At 46.4% G+C, this 26,060-nt stretch overlaps 2 protein-coding genes across 3 annotated transcripts in view; one reads left to right on the top strand and one right to left on the bottom strand.

Moving 5' to 3' along the window:
- The window catches only part of Gsg1 (germ cell associated 1), a 16,580-nt gene extending 10,517 nt beyond the window's left edge, over nucleotides 1-6,063 (top strand). The window contains 5 exon segments of the mRNA XM_010638409.2: nucleotides 1,614-1,778; nucleotides 2,399-2,551; nucleotides 3,276-3,387; nucleotides 5,647-5,822; nucleotides 5,825-6,063. Coding sequence (XP_010636711.2) covers nucleotides 1,614-1,778; nucleotides 2,399-2,551; nucleotides 3,276-3,387; nucleotides 5,647-5,822; nucleotides 5,825-5,988 — 770 coding nt within the window. The 3' untranslated portion in view covers nucleotides 5,989-6,063.
- Nucleotides 6,064-7,136: 1,073 nt separating this feature from the next.
- The window catches only part of Fam234b (family with sequence similarity 234 member B), a 31,682-nt gene continuing 12,758 nt past the window's right edge, over nucleotides 7,137-26,060 (bottom strand). For both annotated transcript variants that reach the window (XM_010638407.3, XM_010638408.3), the window contains exons 3-13: nucleotides 25,419-25,517; nucleotides 21,952-22,140; nucleotides 21,058-21,188; nucleotides 16,569-16,716; nucleotides 16,061-16,202; nucleotides 14,648-14,791; nucleotides 14,420-14,501; nucleotides 13,788-13,943; nucleotides 11,590-11,707; nucleotides 9,869-10,089; nucleotides 7,137-9,330 (exon numbers count right to left, since the gene is read on the bottom strand). In XM_010638407.3, the coding sequence (XP_010636709.1) occupies nucleotides 9,325-9,330; nucleotides 9,869-10,089; nucleotides 11,590-11,707; nucleotides 13,788-13,943; nucleotides 14,420-14,501; nucleotides 14,648-14,791; nucleotides 16,061-16,202; nucleotides 16,569-16,716; nucleotides 21,058-21,188; nucleotides 21,952-22,140; nucleotides 25,419-25,517 (1,436 nt within the window). In that variant the 3' untranslated portion in view covers nucleotides 7,137-9,324. The remainder of the gene's footprint in view (nucleotides 9,331-9,868; nucleotides 10,090-11,589; nucleotides 11,708-13,787; nucleotides 13,944-14,419; nucleotides 14,502-14,647; nucleotides 14,792-16,060; nucleotides 16,203-16,568; nucleotides 16,717-21,057; nucleotides 21,189-21,951; nucleotides 22,141-25,418; nucleotides 25,518-26,060) is intronic.

The raw sequence follows: 26,060 nt of genomic DNA, 5'->3' as shown, positions 1-26,060 counted from the left end.
GGGGTGGGGGTGGAGTAGGGCAGGAAACCTTCAGGGCATCTTGAGTTAGGACAGCAGTGGAAGGTACCACACTGCCCCCAACAAACCCTAATCCTTCCCATCAGTATTGTCTCTTCTAACCCCTAAAAGTTCCTGTGGCTTTCTCTGTCTCCCTCTATATCAGGCTTGCTGGGTTGTTTGGGGATCTTTTGTTTTTTAATTGTGCTTTTTGTTTTGTTTTGTTCTTTGGGTCTTGTGGTTGTTGCTCTGTTTTGTTTTTTAGGACAAGGTCTCACTACATTGCCAGGGCTGATCCTAACTCTCCTGATCTTCTGGCCTCTCCCTGAGGCAGTTGCTGAGATTACAGACAGAACCCCACCACTCCCAGCTCTACTTGGTTGTTTAAAATAGTATTAACCCAGAGCTGGAGATGTAGTTCAAAGGTATAGTGCTTGCTTAGCATGTGTGAGGTCCTGAGTTCAATCTCTGGTCCAACAAGGAAAAAGAAAAAAGAACGAAAGAAAGAAAAAAAGCATTATAAATCAATTGTGATTTATTTAGAAACTGTACTTTTTTTTTTTTTTTTTTTTTTGAGACGAGGCCTTGCTATGTAGTTGAAGCTGACGTAGAACTCACTATGCATCCCAGGCTGCCTCAAACTCATGGCAATCCTCCTGCCTCAGCTTCCTGAGTGTTGGAATTATAGGTGTGCACCACCACACCCAGCTAGAACAGCTAGCTGCTCTGGAATTGTTCCTTAGAAACAAAACAAGAAGACTGTTGTAGAAAAAGTCCTAGTGTTGCCTGACTCTGGGACCTTATATGAATAATTTCATTTCTGTTTTCTTTTCTTTTTTTTTTTTTTTTTTGGAAATGGGGCTTGAACTCAGGACCTTGCGCTTGTGAGGCAGGTGGCAGAACCACTAAGCTAAATCCTGGGCAAATAACTTCATTTCTATAGGCTTTGATTTTCTCATTTGTGAGATGAAACCCTCTCCTCTTCTCCTAAAACTGCTTTCCCACCCTAAGGTATGTGTTCCTCACATTGGAGGGAATAAGGCTGAGGACTCCTCCTTCCCCCTCCCCTTTTTCCCCCCTCCTTCCCCTCCCCTTCCTCGTTCCTCCCCCCTTCCTCTCCCCTCCCCCCTCCTCCTCCTGGCTCACAGCATTTGAAGGTCACCTTGTGACCTAGGAAGTGTCTGGCAGTGACATTTCTCTAATGCCCAGAATCACCTTCAATTTGAAATTTGCTACTTCTCTCGAACTAGGCTAAAGGGAGAGGGAGATGGAAGAGGAATAGAAGTGTGTGCGTGTTTGCATTTATGTGTATTATTGTGCAGCTCAGTGCTGCTTCACCACAGTGCTGGGAACAGTTTAGAGCCAATTGATCCGGCAGTCCAGTAACAGCATTCATCACACCAGGGTGGTGCACTTTTCCTGAGAAAGGAAGCGGGAACAGCAGCCTGGGCGGTGTTCTTGGCCAGCGTCTTCTTACCAGAAAGGCAGGAGAGAAAAACCAGCCTGATGCCCCTTGCCTCTGCCATTTGTTCATCCAAGCCTTCTTCCCCACTTTCCAACCAAGATATTTGCGAAGTCCTGGAGCTCCCCACCAAGTGGCCCCTTGTGTGTTTCAGGGGAGAGGTGCCGAAGTTTCCTTGAACTCACACCACCAGCCCAGAGAGGTGAGAAAGGACTACTGGAATTTCCCGCGTTGCAAGGCCTGTGTCACCCCGCTTTCCGATTTGGAGGGTTGATGGAGAACGCTCTCCTCCCCCGCCTTCCCTTGGGGCTCGTGGCAAGTATGTGTTCTACGACCAACCTCGCTACCATCCAATGGGCCCTCTCTGGAGCTCAGCTGCGCTGTGACCTCTACCCTCCTCTTCCTCTGAGTCCCGGGGGTGACATGAACTCCTCCCGGAGCTGACTGTCACTCACAGGCAGGAACGTGAAGCAGGAACAGCTGGCTAAACGCAGTTCACAGATAGAAAACCTCCAAGAGTCCTAGCTGGCCCTCCTGCCAAGAAACCACATGGAAAAGCTTTGGCTTTTCTGCCAATTGTTTTGTTTGTTTGTTTGTTTGTTTGTTTGTTTATAATGAAAGGAGTGGAGGGAAGGGGAAGGGGAGAAAAGAGAAAAGGACCCAACACTGATCTTCTCAAAATTAAATCTTCTCAAAATTAAATAATTAAAGTCACACATCTCCCTCAAAGCATCCACAGTCCACGTTGACTTGCTGAAAATGTTGGATGTCACACAGTGGGAGCTGCGGAGAAAGACAGCCAGTGGTTGCAGCTTCGTCTTTCTCTTCTCCCAGACTCTGGGCTTCTGCCTTCTAGCGGGGATGGGCGGCCTGGGCTCCGTGCTGGTGCAGTCACGTTCCTGTGGGGATGGGCTCCCTTTTCTCCATGGTTCCCAACAGAGATCCTCCGGCTGTCGCTGGCTGCCCAGATCACCTACATCTGCCTTCAGCTCATCAGCTTCCTCCTGCTGCTGACAGACTTGCTACTCACCTGGAACCCAGGTTTCGGGCTCAAGCTGAGCGCTTTTGCAGCCACTTCCTCGGTGCTGTCCGGTGAGCGACCCCCACAGGGAGAGGGACGCCGGAGGGCTTGGGTCTGGGGGGGGTGGGAAGGAGAACCCTGAAGGCTGGAGGTAGGAGATACACTGCAGGTACCCTTTTTTTAATAGTATATGCTTGGGGCTTTTTGTTTTGTTTTGGGGTGGTTTTGTTGTTGTTGTTGTTGTACCGAGATCAAACTCAAGACCTTGTGCTTGCGAGGAAGGCGGCGGCATCGCTGAGCTAAATACCCGGCTGGTTGTGGTGAATTGGTACATACACATATCACACCTTGATCAGGCATCTTTCATTTTAAATTGAAGTTAATGTGAAATAATGGATAATTGTGTTCTTAAGCAAATGATCTACCCCTAGGTTGTTTCTTGTGGGGTTTGTTTTTTTCCGCTGTGGCAGGCATGCAGCTTTTCAAGATGGACCTGGATAAAATGCAAGATGCATGTGCAGGAGGAAGAATACAGCGAGGGAAGAAGTCAAAGGGCATGATGGTCCTGGTGCAGCCACTCAGAGGCTCTGTCAGTAGCTCTCACCGGAAGTTCAGGGTGACCACTGCAAAGATAATGCATTCGAGACCTCTCAGTATAGAGGAGTCTCCCAGGAACTGGAGCGGAGGGTACAGGAGGCCCTGCCTGGCTTCAGTGAGGCCGTGGCTCCAAAGTCACCTTTGGGAATGCCAAGGACAGCCCTGCCCTAATGCTGTGCCTTCCTGTTCCCTCTGAAGGTCTTCTGGGGATGGTGGCCCACATGATGTATTCCCAAGTCTTCCAGGCCACTGCCAAAATGGGTCCAGAAGACTGGAGACCACATGCCTGGAATTATGGTTGGGCCTTCTAGTAAGTGAACATCACTCCCTGAACCCTTTACCCTCTCCCTGGCCAAGCTGCCCTAGATTTTCTACTCTCAGCTCCACGTTCACGTCCCTGTTTTCCTCATTTTCTTTATCCCCCGTTCTAGAAGTCTATCATCAGGGCGTTCATCCGTTCCCTGCCTTTGGAAAGGGTACAAAGCATTCTTCTGCCTGTGCTTTGTGAGGACATGGTTCTGTCCAGGCCTTCCTTTCTTTTTTTTGGTTTTGGTTTTTAGTTTGGTTTGGTTTGGTTTCTGAGACAGGGTCTCACTATAGCTCTGACTGGCCTTGAACTCAGAGCAATCCTCCTACCTCGGCCTCCCAAGTTGGTTATTTCCTTGTCTTTCTTTCTTTCTTTTTTTCTTCCTTTCTTTCTTTCTTTCTTTCTTTTTCTTTGCATCATTGATGATCGAACCCCAGGTCTTCACAATGAGTTGACATCCCAGCCCTTTTATTTTTTTGAGACAGGGTCTCATAAAGTAGCTAAGTCACCCAGGCTGGGCTCAAACTTGCCATCCTCCTGTTTCAGTCTCCTAGATTGTCCAGTTTTTCTTCACATAATATGCATGTTTTCCTTGAGAAATGAGACTGATTTTGTCTGGCTTATGGAAATGATGCTTCTTAATATACATTTTATGATTCCAATTAATTAGAGAAATGAAAAATAATTAGCTTTGAAATTTGGATTGAATTCCAACTCACCTGAGTTGATGGTCAATTAATTTCCTTCTATCCACTGTAAACTCTCCTATAAACTCCAAGAGTAACTACTTCTTCCAATCTTCTACCAAACTGTGTTAGAACAAGCTTCCCTACCCACGGTGATTCTCTAATCTTTAAAGAACTAAGGCGCCTGTTTTCAATTTCTCTTAAAAAGAAGGGAAGAGCAGCAACCATGACCACACAATCACAGTCAACCCCAGCAATGGCTATGTATACAAGCGCCCCGCCTTCTCCTCTGAGGAGAGCTCTTTGCTTACTGCAGAGCTGCCAACTTGAATTCCCATTCACCTCTGGGGCACACGCTCAGAGCATGGACAGCCCTGAGAAGACAGTGCGGGGCTCCGGTTCCCACTGGACTGAAGGCCTTATGCACACCGACTCATGTCTGGGGTGAGAGATCCTGTCCCCTTTCCTCGCTGTGTTCTATGTGCCCTTTGGTTCAGAAGCCTTTATTCTACTCCCTCACCAGTGCACCACTTCTCACCTATCTTCAGGCCCTTCTTGGAGCTGAACTAGGGGAGTTCGGGTTGTAAAACAACTGCCATGAAGCCACCCAGCCTGAAGCTACCTGGTTTTTCAGAGGCAGCAGATGGGAGCATCCAGTACTGGCTGTGGCCTGGCTTTAACCCTGGCCTGGAGACAGCCCGCCTCACCCCACAGGGAGATTTAGGGCTTCACCTTCCCAGTTTTTAGGAATGTTGTCTGATACAGCTCCCTAGCGTGTCTTTTTCTTTCTTGATTCCAACCAGCTCCAGCTTCTCTTAAAGCATCCACTGTAAACTACCTTAAGCTAAGAACCACACTGTTTTCAGAATAAGCAAATTCCTACGATCACATAATTTCCTCAGACTTGTAGTAATGTTTTCATGAATGACCATCAAAGGCCCACCTCCGTGGACCCTAAGAATGTTCAGTTCAAAACAAAGGAAGGTAGAAAAGGGACAGTTCCTCCTTGCGCCGAATGGAGGGAAACCTTTGGCAGGGGAGGGGTGAGGATGGAAATCCTGGAGGAATCATGCAGGTCTTGGGATCATGGAGATTTTACAAGGGTGACAGCAGCTGTGACATATATACTTTTTTTTTCATTTGTGTGTACAAAATAGGCACACCACCACTCCACTGAACTCCTGTGTAATTTTTATACCACATCAGTCATGGTCTCGTTTCCTCCTCCTCCTTCCTCTTCTTTCCATTGTCCCCCTCCGTCCCCCCACCTGTTTGTGTGTGTGTGTACTAAAAATGCAAGCCAGAGCTCTGCATTTGCTACCGTGGAGCTACAGCTACAAACTCATTGATTTTTTCTTTGCCAGTTCTGGTGATTAAACTTGCTGGACAAGTGAGCTAACCCTCAGTATGCTTACAGAACACACTCTCCTAAGGCATACCAGTTCTTTACCAGCAACATGGCAGAGGCAGCACACTCAGGCCCACAGGTCCCCTGAAGGCATCAGCCAAGTGGGAAGGCATTTTTGTTTCTAGAAAGTCATTTGTTTTCTGTCCCTTTTTGTGTGTTTGCCCCTAGCATGGCCTGGGTTTCCTTCACCTGCTGCATGGCATCGGCTGTCACTACCTTCAACGCGTACACCAGGATGATGCTGGAGTTCAAGCGCAGGCACAGTAAGAGCTTCAAAGGAAACCCGGGTTGCCTGCCCGATCACCACCAGTGTCTCCTCCTGCAGCGGTCATGTGATGCCTGCCCAGGGGTCCTTTGCCCAGCTACCACCAGTACCGCAATCAGCCCGTCCATTCCGTCTCAGAAAGTGTGGACTTTTACTCAGCGCTACAAGACAAGGCATCTCAGCGAGGGACCAGCCCGGAGCTGAGAGAAGGGGCTGAGTCCTCCATAAAGGAAGAGCAGTGCTAGGAGTTAAGTGGGTTTGGAGAGCAGGCTGAGCCCCACCTTCCATGTTTGCTTGTTATCAACATCTGCTTAAGCCAACGTCTGTCTCTGAGCCTGGTTTTTGGGAGCTAAGTACAAAGTCCCGAGGGGCACTGCAACCACCCCTTCTCCTTCGCAGCTCTGTCTGCTGCATCCCTCCCCTGTATCTCCTGCATCCGGATGTGCTTCTCATCCTTCACTGATTGCTTATGGGCCAAATTCTTAATCAAGGGCGATAAAAAGAGGAGAGAAGTATAGTTCCTGCCTTTAGGGGGTCTTAGAAATCTGGTCACTGGAAATTCTCTCTGGAAGTTGGAAAAACGGAGCTCAGCAAATTAACAGTATTTTGTCTGGGGCTCAAGAGTCCATGGTGCACTGGAATTTTGAGGAAGTCACAGCTGGAAGCGGGAAGCACCCGAGTGCTTTGATCAGAAGAAGAGGTGTCCTCCATACTGTGTACCACAACGCCCTGTACCCACATCACAGGCACCAAGGAAAGTGCTATTAAAAACTATCCCAAAAGCCATTAGAAGGGTAGCATAGTACAAAAAGGCTCCTACAGCCCACAAGGTTAGGTTCACTTCTAGAAATGGCCTACAAAGGCTATTCAGCTGGAACTGTGGCACCCAGAGTCATACTGGGGACGTTTCCAGTGAGCCAGGCTAGGGCAGAGGCTCCTCTCTGGATGCCACCTGCTCTTCCTTGAAGAGCTTGCCCTCCCTTTCCTCCACAGAGAATGCCATCCATCCAGATGCCCTTTCCCCTTTTCCTAGGGAAAGCAAACCAACCAGAGTTGGCAAGAACGAGAATGACACACAAGTAGATTATTCCGGTCCACGGTATTTATTTGTTCTATAACAGTTCACATTTTAAATAGTGCTTTCGGACCACAGACCAGCTGGCTCTCCTTTCATGTGGACAAGAAGGACAGCAATTCACATTCACAGGGTTCGTTGGTAGAACTATGCCACACATCTGGGGGACAGAGAGGGCGCTGCCTAGCACAGAGGGGAGGGTTCACAAGGGGAGGAAAGAGGACAGCCTGAGAGGAAAAGGCCCTGGCTGGAAACCCTGTTTGGATTAGGAAGAGAAGGGAGCACTTCCTATCTTGGACATCTGGGCGGAGCAGGTTGTTTAGGGACACATTTGGCAAGAGACCAGCACTCACATCAGGCAGATGTGCTTTCTCCGTCCTCGGCATCACTTCTACCCTTCTGTACTCGCTGCAAGAGGAAGTAAACCTAGAGCTGTCATGGGTAGCAAGGAGGGATTCAAACTCACAGTATGGAGTTTTTAAGAGACAGAGTTCAGTAACACTAGCTTCTAGATTCCTCTTCTCTGTGTCTGAGACTTACGCTGCACACACACGTAGGGCCTCTGTCCAAACAAACCCACCCAAGCAGACCTTCCATTAACAACTTTGTATTTCACTCCTGTCTGTGCTGGCTGGTTTCCCAGAAAGCCTCAACATGGTAGAGAACAGGTTATGCATGGATGGCTCAGCCAAGCCATAGGACCATTAGTTTTGGGCTTTGGTCCACTAAAAATTAGTCCTGAGAACTCTATAGCTAACTGAACTATATACTAGGCTAATGGAGGCAAACCTATGCCACGCATGCCACAGTGGGCTGTTTGTTATTATTGAAAGCTCTAAAAGGTTCGCCATCACTGTGACCTAGGCCCTTATACCCAAGTAGATTCAAGTGTGGACAAAGGAATCTGTAGTAGAGATATCTTTTTTTTTCTCCCCCCCCCACCCCCAGTACTGAGGATCAAACTCTAAATCTTGCACTTGCAAAGCAGGCGGAGGAACCACTGAGCTAAATCCCTGGGCCTGAGATATCTTCTTAACTATTCTACTAAAATCAAGCAGGACCTACCCACAACTTCCAGAGTGTTGAAAGCAAATATGCTCTGAGGCTTACCAGAAGCCTGGTAAGGCTGATCTGTGGGCCAGACAATCTGCAGTGTGGAAACATTAGCCTTCTTTGGATCTACTGCTGACAACCCCCTGATGCAACACCTATCAGTGAGCAATTAATAGATAACCTTTCAAATAAGGAATCCACCATTTTCTGGAATACTTCATTAACCCAAGCTAAACAGAAACTAGTCCAAGTAAGAAGAGAACCTGATTTTCACTCAGGGGAGATCTATCAAAAGTACTCAAGCAGAAAAGCAGTTGTTTGTTTGTTTGTTTGTTTGTTTTTCTTAATGAGCTACCACTGGATTTTCTGCTGTACAGACAATGACCTAGAAGTTTAAAAGAGAGCTTAATAGAAGTAACAAGTGTATACAGAAGAATGGTGAAAGTACCAGAAATAATTCTAAAGAACTTAATCACATAAGAATTTAAATATGATGCTTCAAAGTCTCTGTAAGGGAAGGTACAGGGCAAAATGGTTGCACTGTGGGCACAAGTAGCAAAAGTAAAAGCCAAGAAACATATCCCTGAATAAAAGGGAAAGGAAGGGGAGAGGCAGTGGGGAGGATGCCCAGAGGAGATGCGGGGAAGGCAGCGGGGGGAGGACCTGGGCTTCCTGGGCCCTGACTCCCAGCCCTTCTGACGTCACTGCAGGAACAAGGTCATGACTGGCAGAGCCAACAAAACCACACGGACAGGACATAGGGGCCTGGTTAGAAGTGAGTCACTGAAACTATTTCTCTTGCTCCCTTGTGAAAGGAACGTGATTATTGTCATGGCCACTTCATACAGACAGAAAGTCTGGGGAAGGAAGAGTTGAAAATGCTGGATGGGTGACTCGGTCCTCCACTGTCAGTCTTTCTCACTGCTGTCTACAGCTCAGAAGCAGCCATGGTACAGGAGGAGAGAGAATAAGGAGAGAATGAGGGTGACCCTCAGAATTAGAGGAAGTCTCAAGATGACTTAACCACACCTATTTCGAGAGAACAAAAAATGGGATCTCTGAAGCTTAGGGCATGTCTGGAAATAATCTCACCACAATACCAAAAAATATATACATGCAGCATAATGCAAAACAAAATATGTCCTAGTCATAGGCTTTACTGGATTTCCCAGTAATGGTTTATAAATTAGATGTACAAAAAAATAAAACACTGAGAAGATTCACATTTCCAAACTATCCACAGAGAGTTCCTAGAGGGGTTAGTGCGGGGACTGGAAAGGTAGTCAACACCCCAGCCAAGCGGGCCATGCATCATCACAGCTCCAGCCACTGCCTTCCAAAGTGCAGCTTTCAGTCGTGCGGAAGTCTTCCTCTCGCCAAAGAATTGGTTCTCCACTGACAGGAGAGAGCAAACTCACTCTTGTTTACTTCTGAAACTGAGGAGTCCATTAGACTAGATCTGTGGGGAAAGGGACACATTCAGTGACTTTATATTTTTCCAAGTTAGAAAAAATGAGGGAACCTAAAGGTCAGACTGCCTTCTTTAGTCCCAGTAGTTTACCCTTCCTCCCTCCAGAAAGGATGGGAGACTTTGTCCTTCTCCATGATAAGCTCGTGAACTCTGAACTAGACCAGAGGATTTCAGGGAAGTGGGTGGGAAATGGACATTAGCATTTTTAGCAAGGTAATTCTTTGCAGTACACAAATACAAAGGGTCCTTCCTTGACCCTATCCAGAAAACACTAGAAGGTCCCATGCACCTCCCTCCCTGGACAATAAAAACCATGACCCCACATTTCCAAATTCCCCCAAGGGTGACAGAGCCATTTCCAGCAGAAAACAGTTAACTGAGAGCCCTTTCTGCATGGCCAGGAAGTATCCTTGGGAAACAGCACTGGTCCAACAAGACTGGTTCCTGATATTCATCTACCCTGAAATCCTCCCCATGCTCCAAAAAAATCAAAGCTTGAGTCTGTCTTGTCTCAGAAGGTGCTTACCTGGTAGGGAGAATCAACAAACTTTATCCTGGAGAGGAATCTTCGCAGCTCTCCGCGGCCAATTGTGGGAGTGGTCTCCTCCAGCTGGACCATCTGGCTCTCCATCAGTGCCCACCGAAGACTAAGCTTGCTGACCACCACGGGTGCGGGATGCCCTTCCGTGCTTGGCCCTGTCATCCGGGTGACATAAAAGGCATCTTTCCAGAGGTCGTTGATTCCAACTGAGGAGGAACAAAAAAGGAGAGCAGTTACCAAGGACGGGCAGCTTCTACTAGCAGGAGAGTGACTCTGTTCGGCAACATTCGTTCACTCATTCACTCAGTTCATACCGGAAGCTTACTGAGCACCTAACAGAGGCCAGGCAGAGAACCACTGGGTGCAGAGGTGAGAGACGGCTTGTTGGCACGGTGCCGATTCTTCTTGGTCTTTACTTCTCTCAGCTATGTCCAAGAAAGCCCCAACCCAGCAAAGGAGAGAACACTCCCACTACGGCACATACTTACAAGCCGAGTAAGCTCTTTATCTTACCGGTGTTGACTTTGCTTAGTCTTTTTTTTTTCCAGCCACGAAGGGTCTCACTAAGTCACTAAATTATCTATGCTGGGTTTGAACTTGTGATCCTCTTGACTCAGCCTCCCAGGGCACTAGGATTACAGATGTGTACCACCATAACTACCTTGCTTCCTCTTTAAAATAGTGGTTGAAGCCAGGGATTTAGCTCAGTGGTTCCACCACCTGCCATACAAGTGCAAGGACCTGAGTTCGATCCCCGGTACCAAAAATAAAAAATAAAATTGTGGTGGTATTAAAAATTGTCTCAAGATTCTTCCTATTACTTAATATCAGTCAATATTCCCTGAATACTGTGCTATGCTAATATTGGAAAAGTAGCACATTTAGCTCACTGAGAGGACTCTGTAAGCTGACATCTCATGACACAACAGCCTGTGGACAGCGTGCCCGAGTGCTCCACCCAAGGAAGGGAGTCTGTAAGTGGCGAGAGAGTGGCAAGGCATAAAGGAGACGTGGCCAGACCATGCTTCCCCTTCACTTCCGCTTGCCCAATAGGAAGAGCAGCCTCCCCAAGGCCAGGCATCCGAGAGGAGACAAGCAGACACCCAGAGGAGCTGGTGGCACTGGCTGAGCCTCAAGGCCTTTGTTTTCCTGAATTCAGGATCTCTTAATATTATGTGATCCCAGTTGTGCACTACAGTCTTATTTGGATACACATATACAGCAGAATAGAGTGGTCAGATTACTGGAAATGTTTCTTCTTTGATTTTTCTCTTGATTCCAATGTCTATGCAATGTGCATGTTGACTATTCAAAAAGCTTTAGTAAGTCGGTGACCTGAAAAACTATTCTACCTCCATCGTGTCTCTCAGCTCCAAATTGTATACCCCTAAAAGGTAAATTAAACAAAGAAACAAATAAAAAAAAAAAAAACTAGTCCTGCAAGTCTTGTGAGCCCCTGGCACAGTCCTGGCACAGAACTGAGGCTCAATAAATGTCTGCCACTTTGGAGCCTTTTAGAGTGGAACAACCTGGCAACAGCCCCTGGCTCCAGAGACACTGGAGGAAGTGCAGCTGCCGTCACCTGAAGAGCACAATCCTCCCTGCAGTGGGACAAGGCTCCCCCGATGCACAGCCGGCACATTCTCCCCTTGTCCGTGGGCATGGACCCCCGTCACAGGGACTCACCCTGTGTCACAGGGACTCACCCTGTGAGGCCGTCACTGTGCCTGTGGCGTTGGCCAGATCCAGCAGGATGGAGGGGAAGGTTGGATGCAGAAGGTAAAGGTGGTAAGAGCTGGGTACAGCAGCTCCCGGCATGGCATCCTGACAATAAGCCACAAACAGGAAAAGCAAAGGTGAGGCCACATTCCTACCCGCGACGGGAGAAATGGGCAGAGGAAAAGTGGTGATTACTCATTGTGCTCAGGTGCTGAATTCTGCTTCCCAACCCAAGGATGTGTCCGGAAGAAACTCCCACATCCAGGAGACATGTTATTTCAAAGAGCTCAAAACACTGACTCATCACTAACTTCTTCATATTGCTATCTATAGCTAGAAAAGGCTCTCTTGAAAGAAGGAAGGAAGGAAGGAAGGAGAAAAAGAAAAAGAAAGAGAAAGGAAGGAAGAAGAGGGAGAAGGAGAGGGAGAGAGGGGGGGAAAAAAAGAAAGAGAAAAGCAAAGGAAATGTGCATGCCCCAAGAGGAACATGCTGTAGAGAATAACCCTTCTTCTGCCTGCAGGAGAACTAGGGTTGATCCATTCCTTGCAGCAGGTGGTGCTTTGTACAGAGAAAAATCTACTTCTGAAGACACTGTGAGCCAAAGATTTCATTTCACTGGATATTAAAGCCAACTACAAGAAACAGGTTAAAAATTGTTTTAAACATTATCAGTTCCTGAAATAGGCAGATTATTGATGAGACCCAGGCAAATCAACAATTATAAAGCCAAAATTCCAGGGCCAACGCATCAGGTCCCCACATCCCAGAGAAGAAACACCTTGGGACCACGGGGGTCAGTGTACCCTCTGTGGCAGGGACAGGCATGTGCACCACACCACTAGAGAGGCACAGGGAGGAGAAGTGTGGCCAGGAGCATGCAACTTCACTCCTGCTGCAGGACCATGAAGCAGAAGAGTGCATCTCCACACAGCTGGGGAGGAAGGGACAGAGCCCCGGCTCCACAAAGTGGCCAGAAAATAGCCAAATGCCTTGCTCACTGCCCATAGAACAAAACCCCAAATCCATGGCATGAAAACCAAAGCTTTGCACTATTGAACCAAACTCTGCCTTCTTCAGACTTCAACTGCAATTATCACGGCCTCCCATGCTTCAAGAACGCCTGACTATCACCCTACAGGTGGAAAGTCCCCATTCATCTTCTCCTCATACCCACTCCTCCAGGAGTGCATTTACAACGTGCCCTAACTGCACTGCTACTTATAGAAGCTCCTATCTGAGAGCCATCTGGTCTAATCACCTCATTTTACTATATGAGGAAACCAGGAAACTAAAATGCTAGGTAAGCTGCCTGTGGCCACATGTTAGAGCGTGGCAGAACTACAGCTATAATCTAGGTTTTAGGTAAATTGGATCATCAGAATGAGGGAATTGATTAGCACTTCATGAATGGATTGAGAACACGAGGCTCAGAAATGTTGAGGAACTTGTCAGACAGCACACGGTGCTGGAGTCAGGACTCAGCCGCCAGCAGGCTCACCCACCGTGGCCATCAGGGTCCATTCTGCCTCCCATGATCCTTCAAAGACTACAAACAGCTCAGGGCCCAGCAGACGGTGAGAACAAGATGTGACACAGGGAACTACAGTGGGGCAGCGCTTAATAGAGACCCAAGGCACCTATCCTGGGTGGCAGCCTGTCTCATCAGCCCTCCTAAAATACTGCAGGACAACACCTGAAACTTCCTAAATCTGCCTTCTAGCTGTCAGACCTCATCCACAACTCCCCCAACTGATCTCTCGGCTGAGCCCACTCCACAACACTCCTCCCCGACAGCTCCCCCTCCAGCCCCATATCCACACCTGCAGTCTCTTCCTTCCCCTCCAAGCCCGGCCCCTTCCCTGCAAGAGACTCTGTCTGCCCACTCTGGGCCAATCACATTGATTTCTCCTCCGTCACAACTGCAACAGGCAGGAGCTATCTGTAATTTGTACCTAGCCTCTTGAGAGGACTTTCTATTCCTTGTCCAGCCTTCCTCTTTTCAGTAGTCAGGGGCTCTGCTCAGTGTTTACATTGTTGGCAAAGAGGCAAAGATGGGAAGAGTAGCTCCTGCTTCTCCCATGGAGTGCTGATCTGTTTCCACCCAATCCCCTTGGAAGATGACTTGTCAATATCTGGAGACCCAAGTATCCATGTGACAAAGAGGGACCTCCCAGGCTCACTCACAGAATTGGGTGGTGCAGCTGACAGCCCTTCTGCCCAGAAGAGGAAGACAGACTTCCGGTCTGAAGTAACCGCTGAGGTGGTCAGGGTTTCTCTCATGTGACATGGAGCACTGTAACTCCAAATGATGGAGCCAGACTCGCCATCGACCACCATCATCTGCAAGAGAGAAGACAGTGGATGTGGCCAGAGAGTGCAGAAAAACAAAGCCAAGAGAAACAGCCACAGAAATTCAAATCATACACATACAGTCCTCCCTGGGTATTTGTGGGGGAACTCCCTGTGGACGCACAAATCAGTGGATGCTCGTGTCCCTTATAGGTTGAATTTGCACATAACATATGCACACTCTCCTGTATGCTGAAGTCATCTCTGTGTTAATTACAATACCTAATGTAATTGTCATGTAAATAGCTGTTGCACCTATTGTTTAGGGACTAGTGACAAAAAAGGTAAGTGTGCAGCACAAACACAGAAGTAGAAGTTTTCATTTTACTCCTTCGGCTCAACTTTAAGCTCTTTGAAGGAAGAGATCATATTTTAGCTTCTTTTTAACCCACACAAGGCCTAGCAAAGGGCTGGACACAAAGTATATACTTTATGCCTGCTTTGATTTGTGTCCCAGTGTTGTTTACCTTTTTCATCCCGACTCCTTCCTGTGTCTGCAGAAGGAAGTCTAAGGTCTGATCATCTGTAAAATACCCAGGAGTAGGCTGGCTGCAAGCAAGGACAAAGAAGCAATCAATGGTGAGGAAGGAAAACAAGGAACTGCTACCCTCCCTTCTTCTGCACCAGCCACAGATATCAAGTATTCTACACAATTTTTTAACATAAGGAAATGGCCTGAAACAGCAACTGCAAACCTGCGCAGGCCTGGAAGGCTCAATGTCCAGTACGGTGTGAGGTTTTGCCCCCGAAGCAGAACCAGGCCTTGTCTTGTTGTAATCAGGAGGTTGCTGCAATTGGAATCGGGCATCTTCACCATCTGGAGCAGCTCAACACCATCACTGAGTTAAACAAGACCCCAACAGTTAGTCTCTGGCACAGATGAGTGTCCAGAATCCATTTATTTTGGCCTTTTCTCTCACTATACAAACTGACTCCATGCACACCAGTTCCTCAACATCTGTGGGGCACTAGATCCAAGACCCACTGTAGATACCAAAATCCACAGATGTCCACATCCCTTATGTACAACAGCATAAAATTTCCATTACCTACATCCTCCTGTATACTTTAAATCATCTCTAGATTATTTATAATACCTAGCGCCATGTAAATGCTATGTAAATGGTTGCTATACTCTACTGTTTCCAGAAAAAAAGCCTGCACATGCTCAGTACAGACACAATTTTTTCCTAGTTTTTCCAATCTGAAATTAGTTGAATCCACAAATGTGGAGTGCACAGATACAGAGAGCCAGCTGTAGTCTTGAGACCTTGTGTTGTTCCCATTCAATTTCTTCTTGACCCTGAGAAACCAAAGACCCCCTAGAAAATCCAATGCAAGTTCCAAAGGAACTCACCAGAAAGACGCTATGGTACAATGCCTCTCACACTGGATACAGTGGGAAAAGTAACACAGCCAAGGAGAATGGCACAGGAAACAGACAGAGACAGAGACGGAGACAGGAGGCCTAAGACTGTCAATAAGCTTGGACAGCAACTGCTAGCATATGCTCACTTCTTCCCCTAGTCACTGGGACTAGTTGGCTTAATACCTGCCAAATTCACCGAAACAACAGGATAACCCCTTAGAAAATTACTTGAAAAGAACAAAAATCATTACTCAAACTTGGTTAAATGAGTAAAAATGGACTGCATATGACCATGACATGCCTTTCGTCTAGAAATAAATAAGAATTTAAAAATAAGGTTTCATGGTCACATTGCCTGCTTCTGTCAAAATGATTCTTCAACTAAGACTAAAACATAAAGAAAGAGTTAGTCAGAGACATCTGCACAGCTTTATAAACCATCATTTAAAATAAACCTATGTCCCTGTCTTTGCTCTGACTCAGAACTCCAATCAAATTTCCTTCCTTGCAATCCACACATGAGGGGATTGTACACCAGAGTCACTAACAAACAGACACCAACACCTTATGTGACTAAGAAATTTCTCATTCGTGTCCCCCAGAGCAGAAGACAGTCTGAGAGTCGCACTGCTTTCTTCAAATCCCTGCCCACACATTCACCGGCCCAAGCAAACTCCGAGACCCCACAGCACGTGAGCTCATGGACCTCGCTGGGACCAAGGACAGGCATCTGTCCTACCTGTATATGTCAATGAGCTCAGACAGGTTGACGGATCTCCGCTTCTCCCATTCTGGCTCTTCTATCTGCAGAGAAGGTGGTGAGCTGTCTCGGTTTTGGGCCTGAACAAAAATGTCCCGCAGGGCGACAGCTTGAACATTTCCTAGCACCACAGGAAGAACCAACACTGAGAAGTTGGATTTAACAGAATATTCCAGGGAGGGGGTCTGAGCAGGAGATGGAGAACCCAATCCGATGGATCTAACAGAACCTATTTGGGCTGATCCCACATGCAGTGGCTGGGGAAGTGGTTAAGTGGATGCTGGGCAGAATCTTCTCTAGAGAGAAGGCAGCAAGGGAAAGTGGAGTTATCCACCTACAATGAGGAAGGAAGGGAGAAAGAGACCCCTGCATAGGAGTCAATGGAAGGGTAGACCTCCACAACCCCTGAGTTTTCCCCCAGTCCTAAAAGACAATCCACTACACAAACCTGCAGGGAACGACAGGGAAAACCAGTCTTGCTTCTTACCAAAGCCAAACAGGATGTAGACAGCCCCATTGGCCGTGCTGTAAACCTGGGGACCAATCAGATTCCCCACTCCCACGAAGCTATACTTCACAGGTCGGCCCAGTGGGCTCCCTGTCCGGCCAGACACCAGCAGAAAGCACACATCTGGCTGAAGAAATGAAAGAAAGGTCAAGTCAACCAAAGCTTTCCATTCCTAGTCAAACGGCTTCTCCAGACAGTCACCACCTCCTCTCAGAAATATTTCCCTCATTTGGGAAGCACCTTGCCTCTTATTTCCCTGGAAGTAAAAAACAAGGAAAATATTCCATATATACAAAAAACATCCTTAGGGTCCTGCAGACAATTTCTCTGAGCACAGTTGTTGCTGACTGCACACTCTGCTCAGGCACAAAATTCTAAACTAGAGCCAAATACAATACGGCTGACCCCAGGTCTCCACTCCCATTCCTAGAAACTCTCAGGAATGTTTGTCCCCAAGAAGAATCAAGGCAGACAGAGCTTCCCCAGGGCCAGGAATTTAGCTCAGTGGTTCCGCTGTCTGCCTCCCAAACACAAGGATCTGAGTTCGATCCCCGGTACAAAAAAAAAGAAAAAAAAAACAGAGTTTCCCCATCATCATCGGATGTCTGGCCTGGCCACTGTCAACGCTATTCTCAGGGACCAGCAAACCTTTCCCATGAAGGGCCAGAGAGTACATATTTTCGTCTTTGCCAGTGAGATGGTGTCTATAACAACTACTTTACTCTGTTGTTTTAGCATGAAAGTAGTCATACATAACACAAAAATGAATGGCCATGACTGTATTCCAATACAACTTTATTTATAAAACAGGCAATAGGCCAAATCTGGTCACAGCTTATTAACCCCAGCCCTTGAAGATTTTTCTTTTGAAGACAAAGTCATGATTTGGGAAAAACAAGAATTATACAGGTTATCTTGACAAAATGTATCATTGTGAATTCTCAGGGATAAAATAAAGAAAAATGATTTGCAGGGTATCCAGAAAAAGGTACTTACAAGGTCAAAACTAACCTAGAGAAAGGTTAATGGAGTGACATAGCACTCTGCAATTGACCCTTTCCTATTAAATATTCTTATCAAAGATCTGAATGACCTGAATTCAAGTTTATCACAAAGCAAGAAGATCTGGCTACTATATTATATGATAAATTTGAAATTCAAAGATACCTTAAGCTGGAGGATGAATCAAAATCTATTTAAAAACTGGTATGCAGAGGAGAGGGGAGAGGGAAGGAGATCAAAAAAATACATATATTTACAAATTCTTCAAAATAAATATAAATTTTATGTATGGCTATACTGCGAATGTACCAATTCAAAAAAAGAAAAGTTGGAAAACAATCAATTACAAAATGTGGGTGCTTTCATTGATTATTAAACAAAAATTTTAGGAAGGCTATTGCAAGCTTTATTTTCATAAATAGAAACAAAAATCCAGATCATAAGAAGTAACAATATCCTTAGTCTGATATCACTGGTTATGCCATGAATAAATTATTGTTTGTCAATAATTATCGTTTGTCAATAATAATATAGTTGACACTGTATTTGAAAATGTTGCAAAAATTAGAAGGGAAAGGGAAAGAAATCAAGAAAAAGGCATTCTGACTTCCTGCCCATGGAGGAAAAGAATAAGGAAATGTCGTAGGTTTTGACCAGGCCGACGCCAAAGGGCTTTCCTGTAGTTGAAGTGGAGACTCAGGGCACTGATGTTGGAACAGTGAGAGGAGGCTATCAGAAAACACATTTCTCATCCAGGGGTGTAGCTCAGCGGTACAGCACCTGCCTGGCAAGTGTGAGGTCCTGAGTTCAATCCCCAGTGCCAAAAAAAAAAGAAGAAGAAAACACATTTCTTATCAATAACACAGAATTTACTACAGCTGACCAAAAATGAAACCGCTGCCTCACAAATGAGTGACATTTGCATCGGCCCACAAGGTCAAGGAGGACCCGGAGCCATGAGTCTGGAACCAGAGTCAGATCACACCACGGAGTGAGAACGGCCACTGTTGGAGTCTACGGTCCCTTCCCACGACACCCTCAGCCACATCCATTTCACTAATCCCAAACCAGGCCCAGTTCCCCCAATAGCGACTCTTGCAGTGACTCAAAAGTCAAAGCCCTCCTGCATTTCCTTCCTTGTGATGAAACCACCTTCCATGAGTGCAGCTTAAATACTTCCTCAGGTTCTCTGCTGCTGTTGATAAAAAGGGCAGAGGTCGGAACACCAATGAAGCTGCTGCTCCAAACCCATCTTCTCTCCAAGAATTTTCTAGAACTGTCTGTCACTTGTCAGGCAGAACGGAGAGTACTCCACAGTCGTACACTACTGTGCTAAGAGGAAGTTCTGAGAGGCAAGCTGGGCAGTGCACTAGCAACTTAAAAGCAGATGAGAAGCTCACTCTTCCGATGGAAGCCCTTCCCTACTATGGGGGATTCCCTAAAGGCTGAACTCAACCCTTGACTACCACCAGCAATAAGGAGGAGATGGGGTATTAAGACCAAGACTTTAAATTCATTCAGGGTATAAGAGCATATTCAGTGTTTCACTCTACCTGTGCTGACTAGAATTCCATTAGAAAGAAATTCCCCAGCCTTTCCTCTTGGAGACTTTCAGAAAATCTCTCCTTGCTTGAGGTAATATTTGAAATTTTCCCTAGACCAGTCCCTTTACTCACAATGGCTAGGATATATATTTTTTTAATTTTCACAAATATTTCCTAAATTCTTGGTCCACTTCCAGATAAAATGGCTTGTTGAAGAAAACCACCAGAATGTATCCATGAGGTCTTTTGCTTTAAAATTAAAATCAGCTACCAAATGAGGCAAAATTATCTGTATCCACATGTTCCCATATTTCTATATCCACATTTTTCATTTTGCCATTTGTTCAAATTTTTAGTCCATAAGCATTTCCTTGTCTGATTAGGCAGTCTGAGAAAAGTGTCTTAGAAAAACTTCAACAGAAGCTGTAAAAAAGCCAGGTGTAGATAACTGACATTGTGAAACGGGAAGAAAGGGGCTAAAGGTGTAGGGAAAGTGGGAAGGGTAGGGGAAAGGTAATAAGGGAAAAAAATATGAGAAAATGAAAAATAGAAATAAAGTGGTTGTAAATGGAGAGGAGAGGAGGGGGTGAAGGGAGGGCAGGGACAAGGGGAAAAAATGAGAACCAAGATCACCTGTCATGTAAAGGTACAAGATCCCAATATTGAATGTAACTGTATTGTATACCTAAAATGTACCAATAAACTCAATAAAAGAAAAAAATAAGATAAAATAAAAAGTAAAAAGCCAGGTGTGGTAGCACATGCTTGTAATCCCATCACTTGGGAGGCTGAGGCAGGAAGATCAAAGTGAGTTCATGGCCAGCCTAGACTAAGTAATGTGTTCAAGACCTACCTGAACTACATGGCCAAAAAAAAAAAAACAAAACAAAACAAAACAAATGAACAAACAAAAACTGAAGCTGTAAAAAGTGCTTTTGTACCAAAAACTTAAAACTAAGATGACTGTTCACTAATTTAGTCTTTCCTGAAATTTGGAGAAAATATCTAGTATCACTCTAGCTGTATAAAGAATGACTAGCTCCACAACTAATAGGATGATTATTTTTCCTTTTTGTAATACTGTGGGGTTGAACCGAGGGCCTTCATTCTGAGCGGTATCCCCAGCCACCCTAACCCTTTTTTTTTTAGACACAGAGTTCACTAAGTCACTAAATTGCCCAGAATGGCTGGAACTTGAAATCCTCCTGTCTCAGCCTCTCAGAATGCTGTGAATTTAGACGGCTAATAGGGCCACTATACTATAATCAGTCTGTCTTGTCACAGAATAGACAACAATTCTCTTTACTTTGATTACTGATGCTACTGTTTGACTTCAATTATTTTCTATACATATTTTATCAGGCAGTCCTATTGTTTTACAGTTGAAATAAAACTTAAATATATTTACTATAGTAAAACTAACAATAGAGTTAAAGATATAAAAGGTAGGCTCTACTCTAGGAACCCCAAGTGTGTCCAGCTCTACTTTTCATACCAATCCCACAACCAGATGCAACAGTTCAATATTTTGCACATGAAGAAAACAGCGCTCAGGGGCCAGGGATTTAGCTCAGTGGTTCTGCCACCTGCCTCTCAAGCGCAAGGTCCCAAGTTAGATCCCTGGTACCAAAAAAAAGAAAAGAAACCAGAGCTTGGGTGGTTGCATGTTCATCCAAGGTGGGGACACAGCCCCACCCACGTACATCCAGAGCTCACCACACTACCGTGCACAGAACCACAATGAGACTGCTGCAAAAACAGGTTCACGATGCTCATTAGGTAGCTTACCCTCAGCAGAGAATTTATTTAAACTCCATCTTTTGTAAAAGCAAAGTTTCAGATATTTATGACATTAGGAACCGAGATGGCTACAAATAAAGTTCTCTCTGTAAGAGACAAAAACCGGTTGATGGAGACCACACCTGTGTCTCCCCGATGGCCAGAACCGCAAGGTCTCCAACGCCGTCCTTGTCCAAGTCTGGCAGCACCACCGCAGGGGCAGCCAAGGTGCCACTGGACAGGGAGTCTGGGCTCAGAGTCCAGAGGGCCTTCCCTAGGGCAGGAAAAGAGGGCAATCACTAGTGTGTTCTTCTGCTCCTGGAAAAGGCAGGCACAAAGTGAAACCCAAAGGGCTGAACAACAGGCAGCAACTCGTCCTCACATTTCCCCTCCTGTTCTTTGTTTTCTTTTGGTTTTTTGAAACAGGATCTTGTTAGGTTGTTAGTCTGGTCTTGAACTCCTGGGCTCAAGTGATCCTCCTGCCTCAGCCCCTAAGTAGCTGGGACTATAGACACAAACCACGGCAGCCAACCTTGCCCAGGTAATAACCGGCACACTGGCAGGGTACTTTCGATTCTGTAAGGAAGCTTCGTTATATTTGTTTTTCATTCCCTTTTTCTTGTCTAAACACAGTAAAAAGCCAAAAGGCAAAATCAACATGCCTCAACATGCTTTTGTTTCTTCATAAAAAATATTTTTAAGTAGTTAATGCCTATGTTTCTGCAAGGACTCCACATATCTCAAATGGGAAGAGACAAAGCTCATCTGTCCTTTCCACAGATTTGGGAGACAATTCACAACCAAAGGCCTCAGGCTAGTTTCTGAGTTTAGCCCCATCCCATCACCAAACAGGCTGAAACATGGATCTATTTACTCAGTCTGCCCAAACCTCTTATCTTAGTCCCTTAATAACCACCTTCTGGGTAGCAAATCAGACTTTCCGTCCACCTCAGTAGGAAAGTCCCTTCCCCAGCAGCCTGTCAGAACCGCAAGTTATCATTCCTATGGCAAAGGTCTCTGTGGCCAGTGACCCTCACCTGTGGTTGCGTTGAATGCACTGAGCATCTTGCGCGTCCCAGTCACAAGACAGATAACTTCAGCCCCGCTGCCTGGCGTCAGATCCAAACATGTGATATCCTGGGCCTCTTCCGGGAGGGCACTGGACCACAGAGTACTGCCGTTCATCCCCGAGAGGCACACGAGATCAGCAGCCAGCCTTGAGCCACCTAAGAGCCCAGAGAGACCAGAAAAAGGAGGAGGCTGAGGAGATAAGAGGTAGAGATGAGCACGAGGCCCGAAGACCAAAGGCGAACCGTGGAGAGGCAGCAGCTCACGTGCACACGGTCCATCCCCGCGTGTCTGAACACTGAGTACCCTGGGTGTACACTGAGCGTCGCCTCTGCTCACACAGCTCCCACATCGGGCAGGAAGGGGCTGCCTCGCTGTACCTCACCTTCTGTACCTTTCCCAACACACTGTTCACCTGCCTAATGCCTCAGTCCCCACTAACAGCGATGTCCTTCAGGGTAAAGACTGCCTCGCTCACTTCTGTACCCTCAGTAGCCTGCAAAATGCCTGGCACACACAGCTCCCAGATGTTTGCTGAGTAATAGACAGGAGCAAAACCCAGCATATGGAAAACAGCTGTCAGGAACAAAAACCCAGGAGGGAAAGGTATGCTCAGAAACACTGGCCTGACCTAGAATATGTGCAGAGCAGGGAGCAGAATACCTGAATCATAATCACCTATAGCAAACCTTCCTAACAGCAGAAAAAGAATGTTTTTTAAAATAACCCTGAAAATCATGGGTAGAGAGCAGAGGTAGAGCAGAGGTGTAGCAGGTCTAGCAATACACGGAACCGGCTGCTTTGGTCCCAGACAGCAAAGATCACTTGGACACACTTAAAACCTAGGATTGAGGCTAGATGGTAAGGAACCAGCATTGCTCACCCCTTTGATAAACAAGCCTTTAGGTGGCTTAAGTAGCACTGCAAGTAGCAATCCCCCTGCCAGACTTACTCTCACTTCCACGGCATGGACACCTTTACACACTTTCCACTTCCGGCAACAACTAAAACAGGAAAGGCAAAACAAGCCCTAGAGTTTCGTTCCACCTAGCCTTCACTCTGACTAATTAAATACATGACCTAAAAGCAAGTGGCAAACAGTAGCTCACTGTTTCAGACCTTGTTGCCAGAAGAAGCGACATATGACAAACAGTGGTACCTAAGTTGGCTTCCAGATGTCTCGAGGAAGCTGTGATTAGTGCCCTGTGCCACCCTTCCTGTTTAAGGACCCTCCTGAGCCCCAAGGCATTTCTGATTTGTTTTCCAGGGTCGTAAAGGGTCGCCCCTTCCCCATCAGCCCCAGTTCCTTGAGGCAGAGCCCACACAGACGTTGGGTGAGGTCCCTACAAGCAGCATAGCCCTGGAGACAGGCACAACGCTGCCATGGTCAGCACTCGATTCATGGCCGCTGAAGGGATGGACAGACGGATGAGCAAACCCACTAGAAACCCAATTCCGCTATGAACGAATCCATTAGAAATCCAATCCTGCTACATCCAGTGGCACACAGCTTTGTGGGGTATGGGTATGACCACCTGGCCTGAGGGCTAGGACGTAAACTCCAGAGCCTGACTCCTGGATCTCATTCCCAGCTCTGCCAAAGTTCCCGAACCTCACCGCTCATCCACAAAAGAGGGACAATAAGATTCGTCTACCTCATAGGATTGTGTTGAGGGATAAATTTATTCACATATGTTACACACGCACAACAGTGCACAGCACATAGAAAGCACCCAACAGTAGGTTACATTCTTATTTTTACAATCTGTGGGCAAATCAGGCTGGTCCATCTGGTGTCCAAACCCACAGCTTTAGCAAATCATATAAAATAACATCTGACTAAAACATCCCTAAATCTAAAAGTGGGTGGAGAAAATCCTACTTCAAAGGTTAATTAATGACTCAAGGGCAGGAAAAAAAATGCAGTCAAGGTCCACTTATATGAAAACAATAGGCAACAAGTTTTCTCTGTCACTGATCTCTGCCCAAATTGCTTCTATACATTGCTTAAACCCCTTAAAGCTTAAATCCCTTAAAGGTGCCAAAGGTGTGCACACTCCAGAGATTTCTAGATAATACTTCCAAATTTATCCCAAGGCCTAAATGATTAACAAGTTGTTCTCAGGGCTTTCTTGACCTCCAACTACAGATGCTGTATCTCTTGGCAGAATAAAATCAGTGCCACTTTAACAGAGCTGCAGGACAAGCCAGACCCCCTGTGTCTCTAAGCTGAAATCAGAATGTGCTTTTGCCTCTTTGTTTCTACAATTGACAAGTATAATGCCCAGGGTCCCAGAAGTAGCACACTCAGGGTGAGTGGTGCAAGGTTTAAGGAGACTACAGAGATATGGTCAGGGTGGAGAGACCCAAACTTACAGGCCAGCCTCCCCACAGATGGGGCAGGATAAGAGGAGTGTAAACCAGAGAAAAGACAGCACTCAGCCAGGAGGTGCGTGTGCAAAGATGTGTACAAGGGGCTGCCACAGTGAAGCATACAGTGAAAGTTCACATCCTCAAAATTTAGTAAAAGACACTGCCATGGCCCAGTGTGATGGCGCAATACTATAGTCCTAGAACCTGGGAGACTGAGGCAGGAGGATGGCTGTGAGTTCAAGGCCAGCCTGGGCTACACAGTGAGTTCAAGGCCAGTCTCCACTGCCAATGAACCTCCTCAAAATGCCCCCCTCACTTTGGACACACCCCATCATTCTTGCCACTTTTGGAAGCAGTTCTTAGAGTCCTCTTTTATGAACGTCTGTACAAGGCATGATCAAAAATACAATGAATGCTGCTGCTGAGGGCTACCCAGTGGAAAGGCAGGCTTGTAGAGCCACTACAGTGTGCCATCCACCTTACTCACCAGATCTGGCATCATATGACTTCTGGATCATTCCTGAAGTCAAAATTACCACGAGAGGTAAATATTTTGAACCAATCAGGACACCAAGGTAATCAGACACAGCAACTAAAGGCACTCATAAAAGAAGACCTTCAGAACTGCTTCAGAAAGTGGCAAAAATAATAGGATAAGTATGTCTCAAGCAAGGGGGAGCATTCTGAGGCAGAGATTAAGAAAATATGCCTTTTATTATAGCAAATGTTTTCAATTTAAATACATACTACCTTTTCGGATTGTACCTCTAAGTTCATGAACAAAGGTTGGGCCAGGGGTGGGAGACCACTTTCATTATAAGCTAAGAGGCAACAGAGAAGAGACGGGGAGGGGAGAAACCACTTCCTCTCGGGGTCAGTTTCTTCAGTGGCCTAGACAACCACCAAGAGCTCCTTCCAACTCTCTCTGGGTTTCATGAACTGAGCTTTATTTTCATACGAGCACTTTCCGATCAGACTTAGCACATATAACAGATGCATGGTAACCTTCTGCAGTGCTCTTCACGGCATAACAGATGCAGCCTCAGAAAGACATGTCTCTCACCTGCTGAGCTCCCGTTCCTTGACGTCACGAAGGAGAGCAGCACATCGCGCAGGCCGTCTCCATTCACATCAGCCAGCTCCAGCGGAGACAGGTCCCCACCTGATGTACCCGTAAAGAAACAAATGAAAAGGGCCTGAGAATACACCCATGAGCCTGGTTAGAAAGGGGATAGATCCATAATGCTGCCGGCACCCACAGAAACCAGGCCAACTTCTGGTTCCAGACAAATGGCAGAGACACACTTCTCCCTACCTCCTCCGCCCTCCAAGACTCCCTCAAAACTCCAGACATTACACATAAAACAAACACAGCAAGGCTCTGCAAGGTGGAGAGATGAAGGCAGATGGACTAGAGACTCCAAGAACCACACAATGACAAGGTGACAAGGCCCCTGGGGTTTCTCAAACAAGGTGCTGGAGAAGTCAGCGACCCAGCAATGCCATGGGTGCAAACCAAGAATCCCAAGAAATGTTGGCTTCTCTAGCCAAAGCCCCAGGGAAGCAGTGGCCTGGCCAGGAAGAAACATTTCAAGTGTGACTGCTCCATTCCAACAGATCTGCACACACAAAACCACGGCCCTGTACCCACCACACACACACACACACACACATACACACACACACACACACACACACACACACA

The sequence above is a fragment of the Fukomys damarensis genome, unplaced genomic scaffold (genome assembly GCF_012274545.1).
Source record: "Fukomys damarensis isolate Sample0158 unplaced genomic scaffold, DMR_v1.0_HiC HiC_scaffold_19, whole genome shotgun sequence".
Classification (NCBI taxonomy): domain Eukaryota; kingdom Metazoa; phylum Chordata; class Mammalia; order Rodentia; family Bathyergidae; genus Fukomys; species Fukomys damarensis.
Note: the sequence above shows the minus strand (reverse complement) of the source record. Positions and strands in the feature narration are given on the sequence as shown.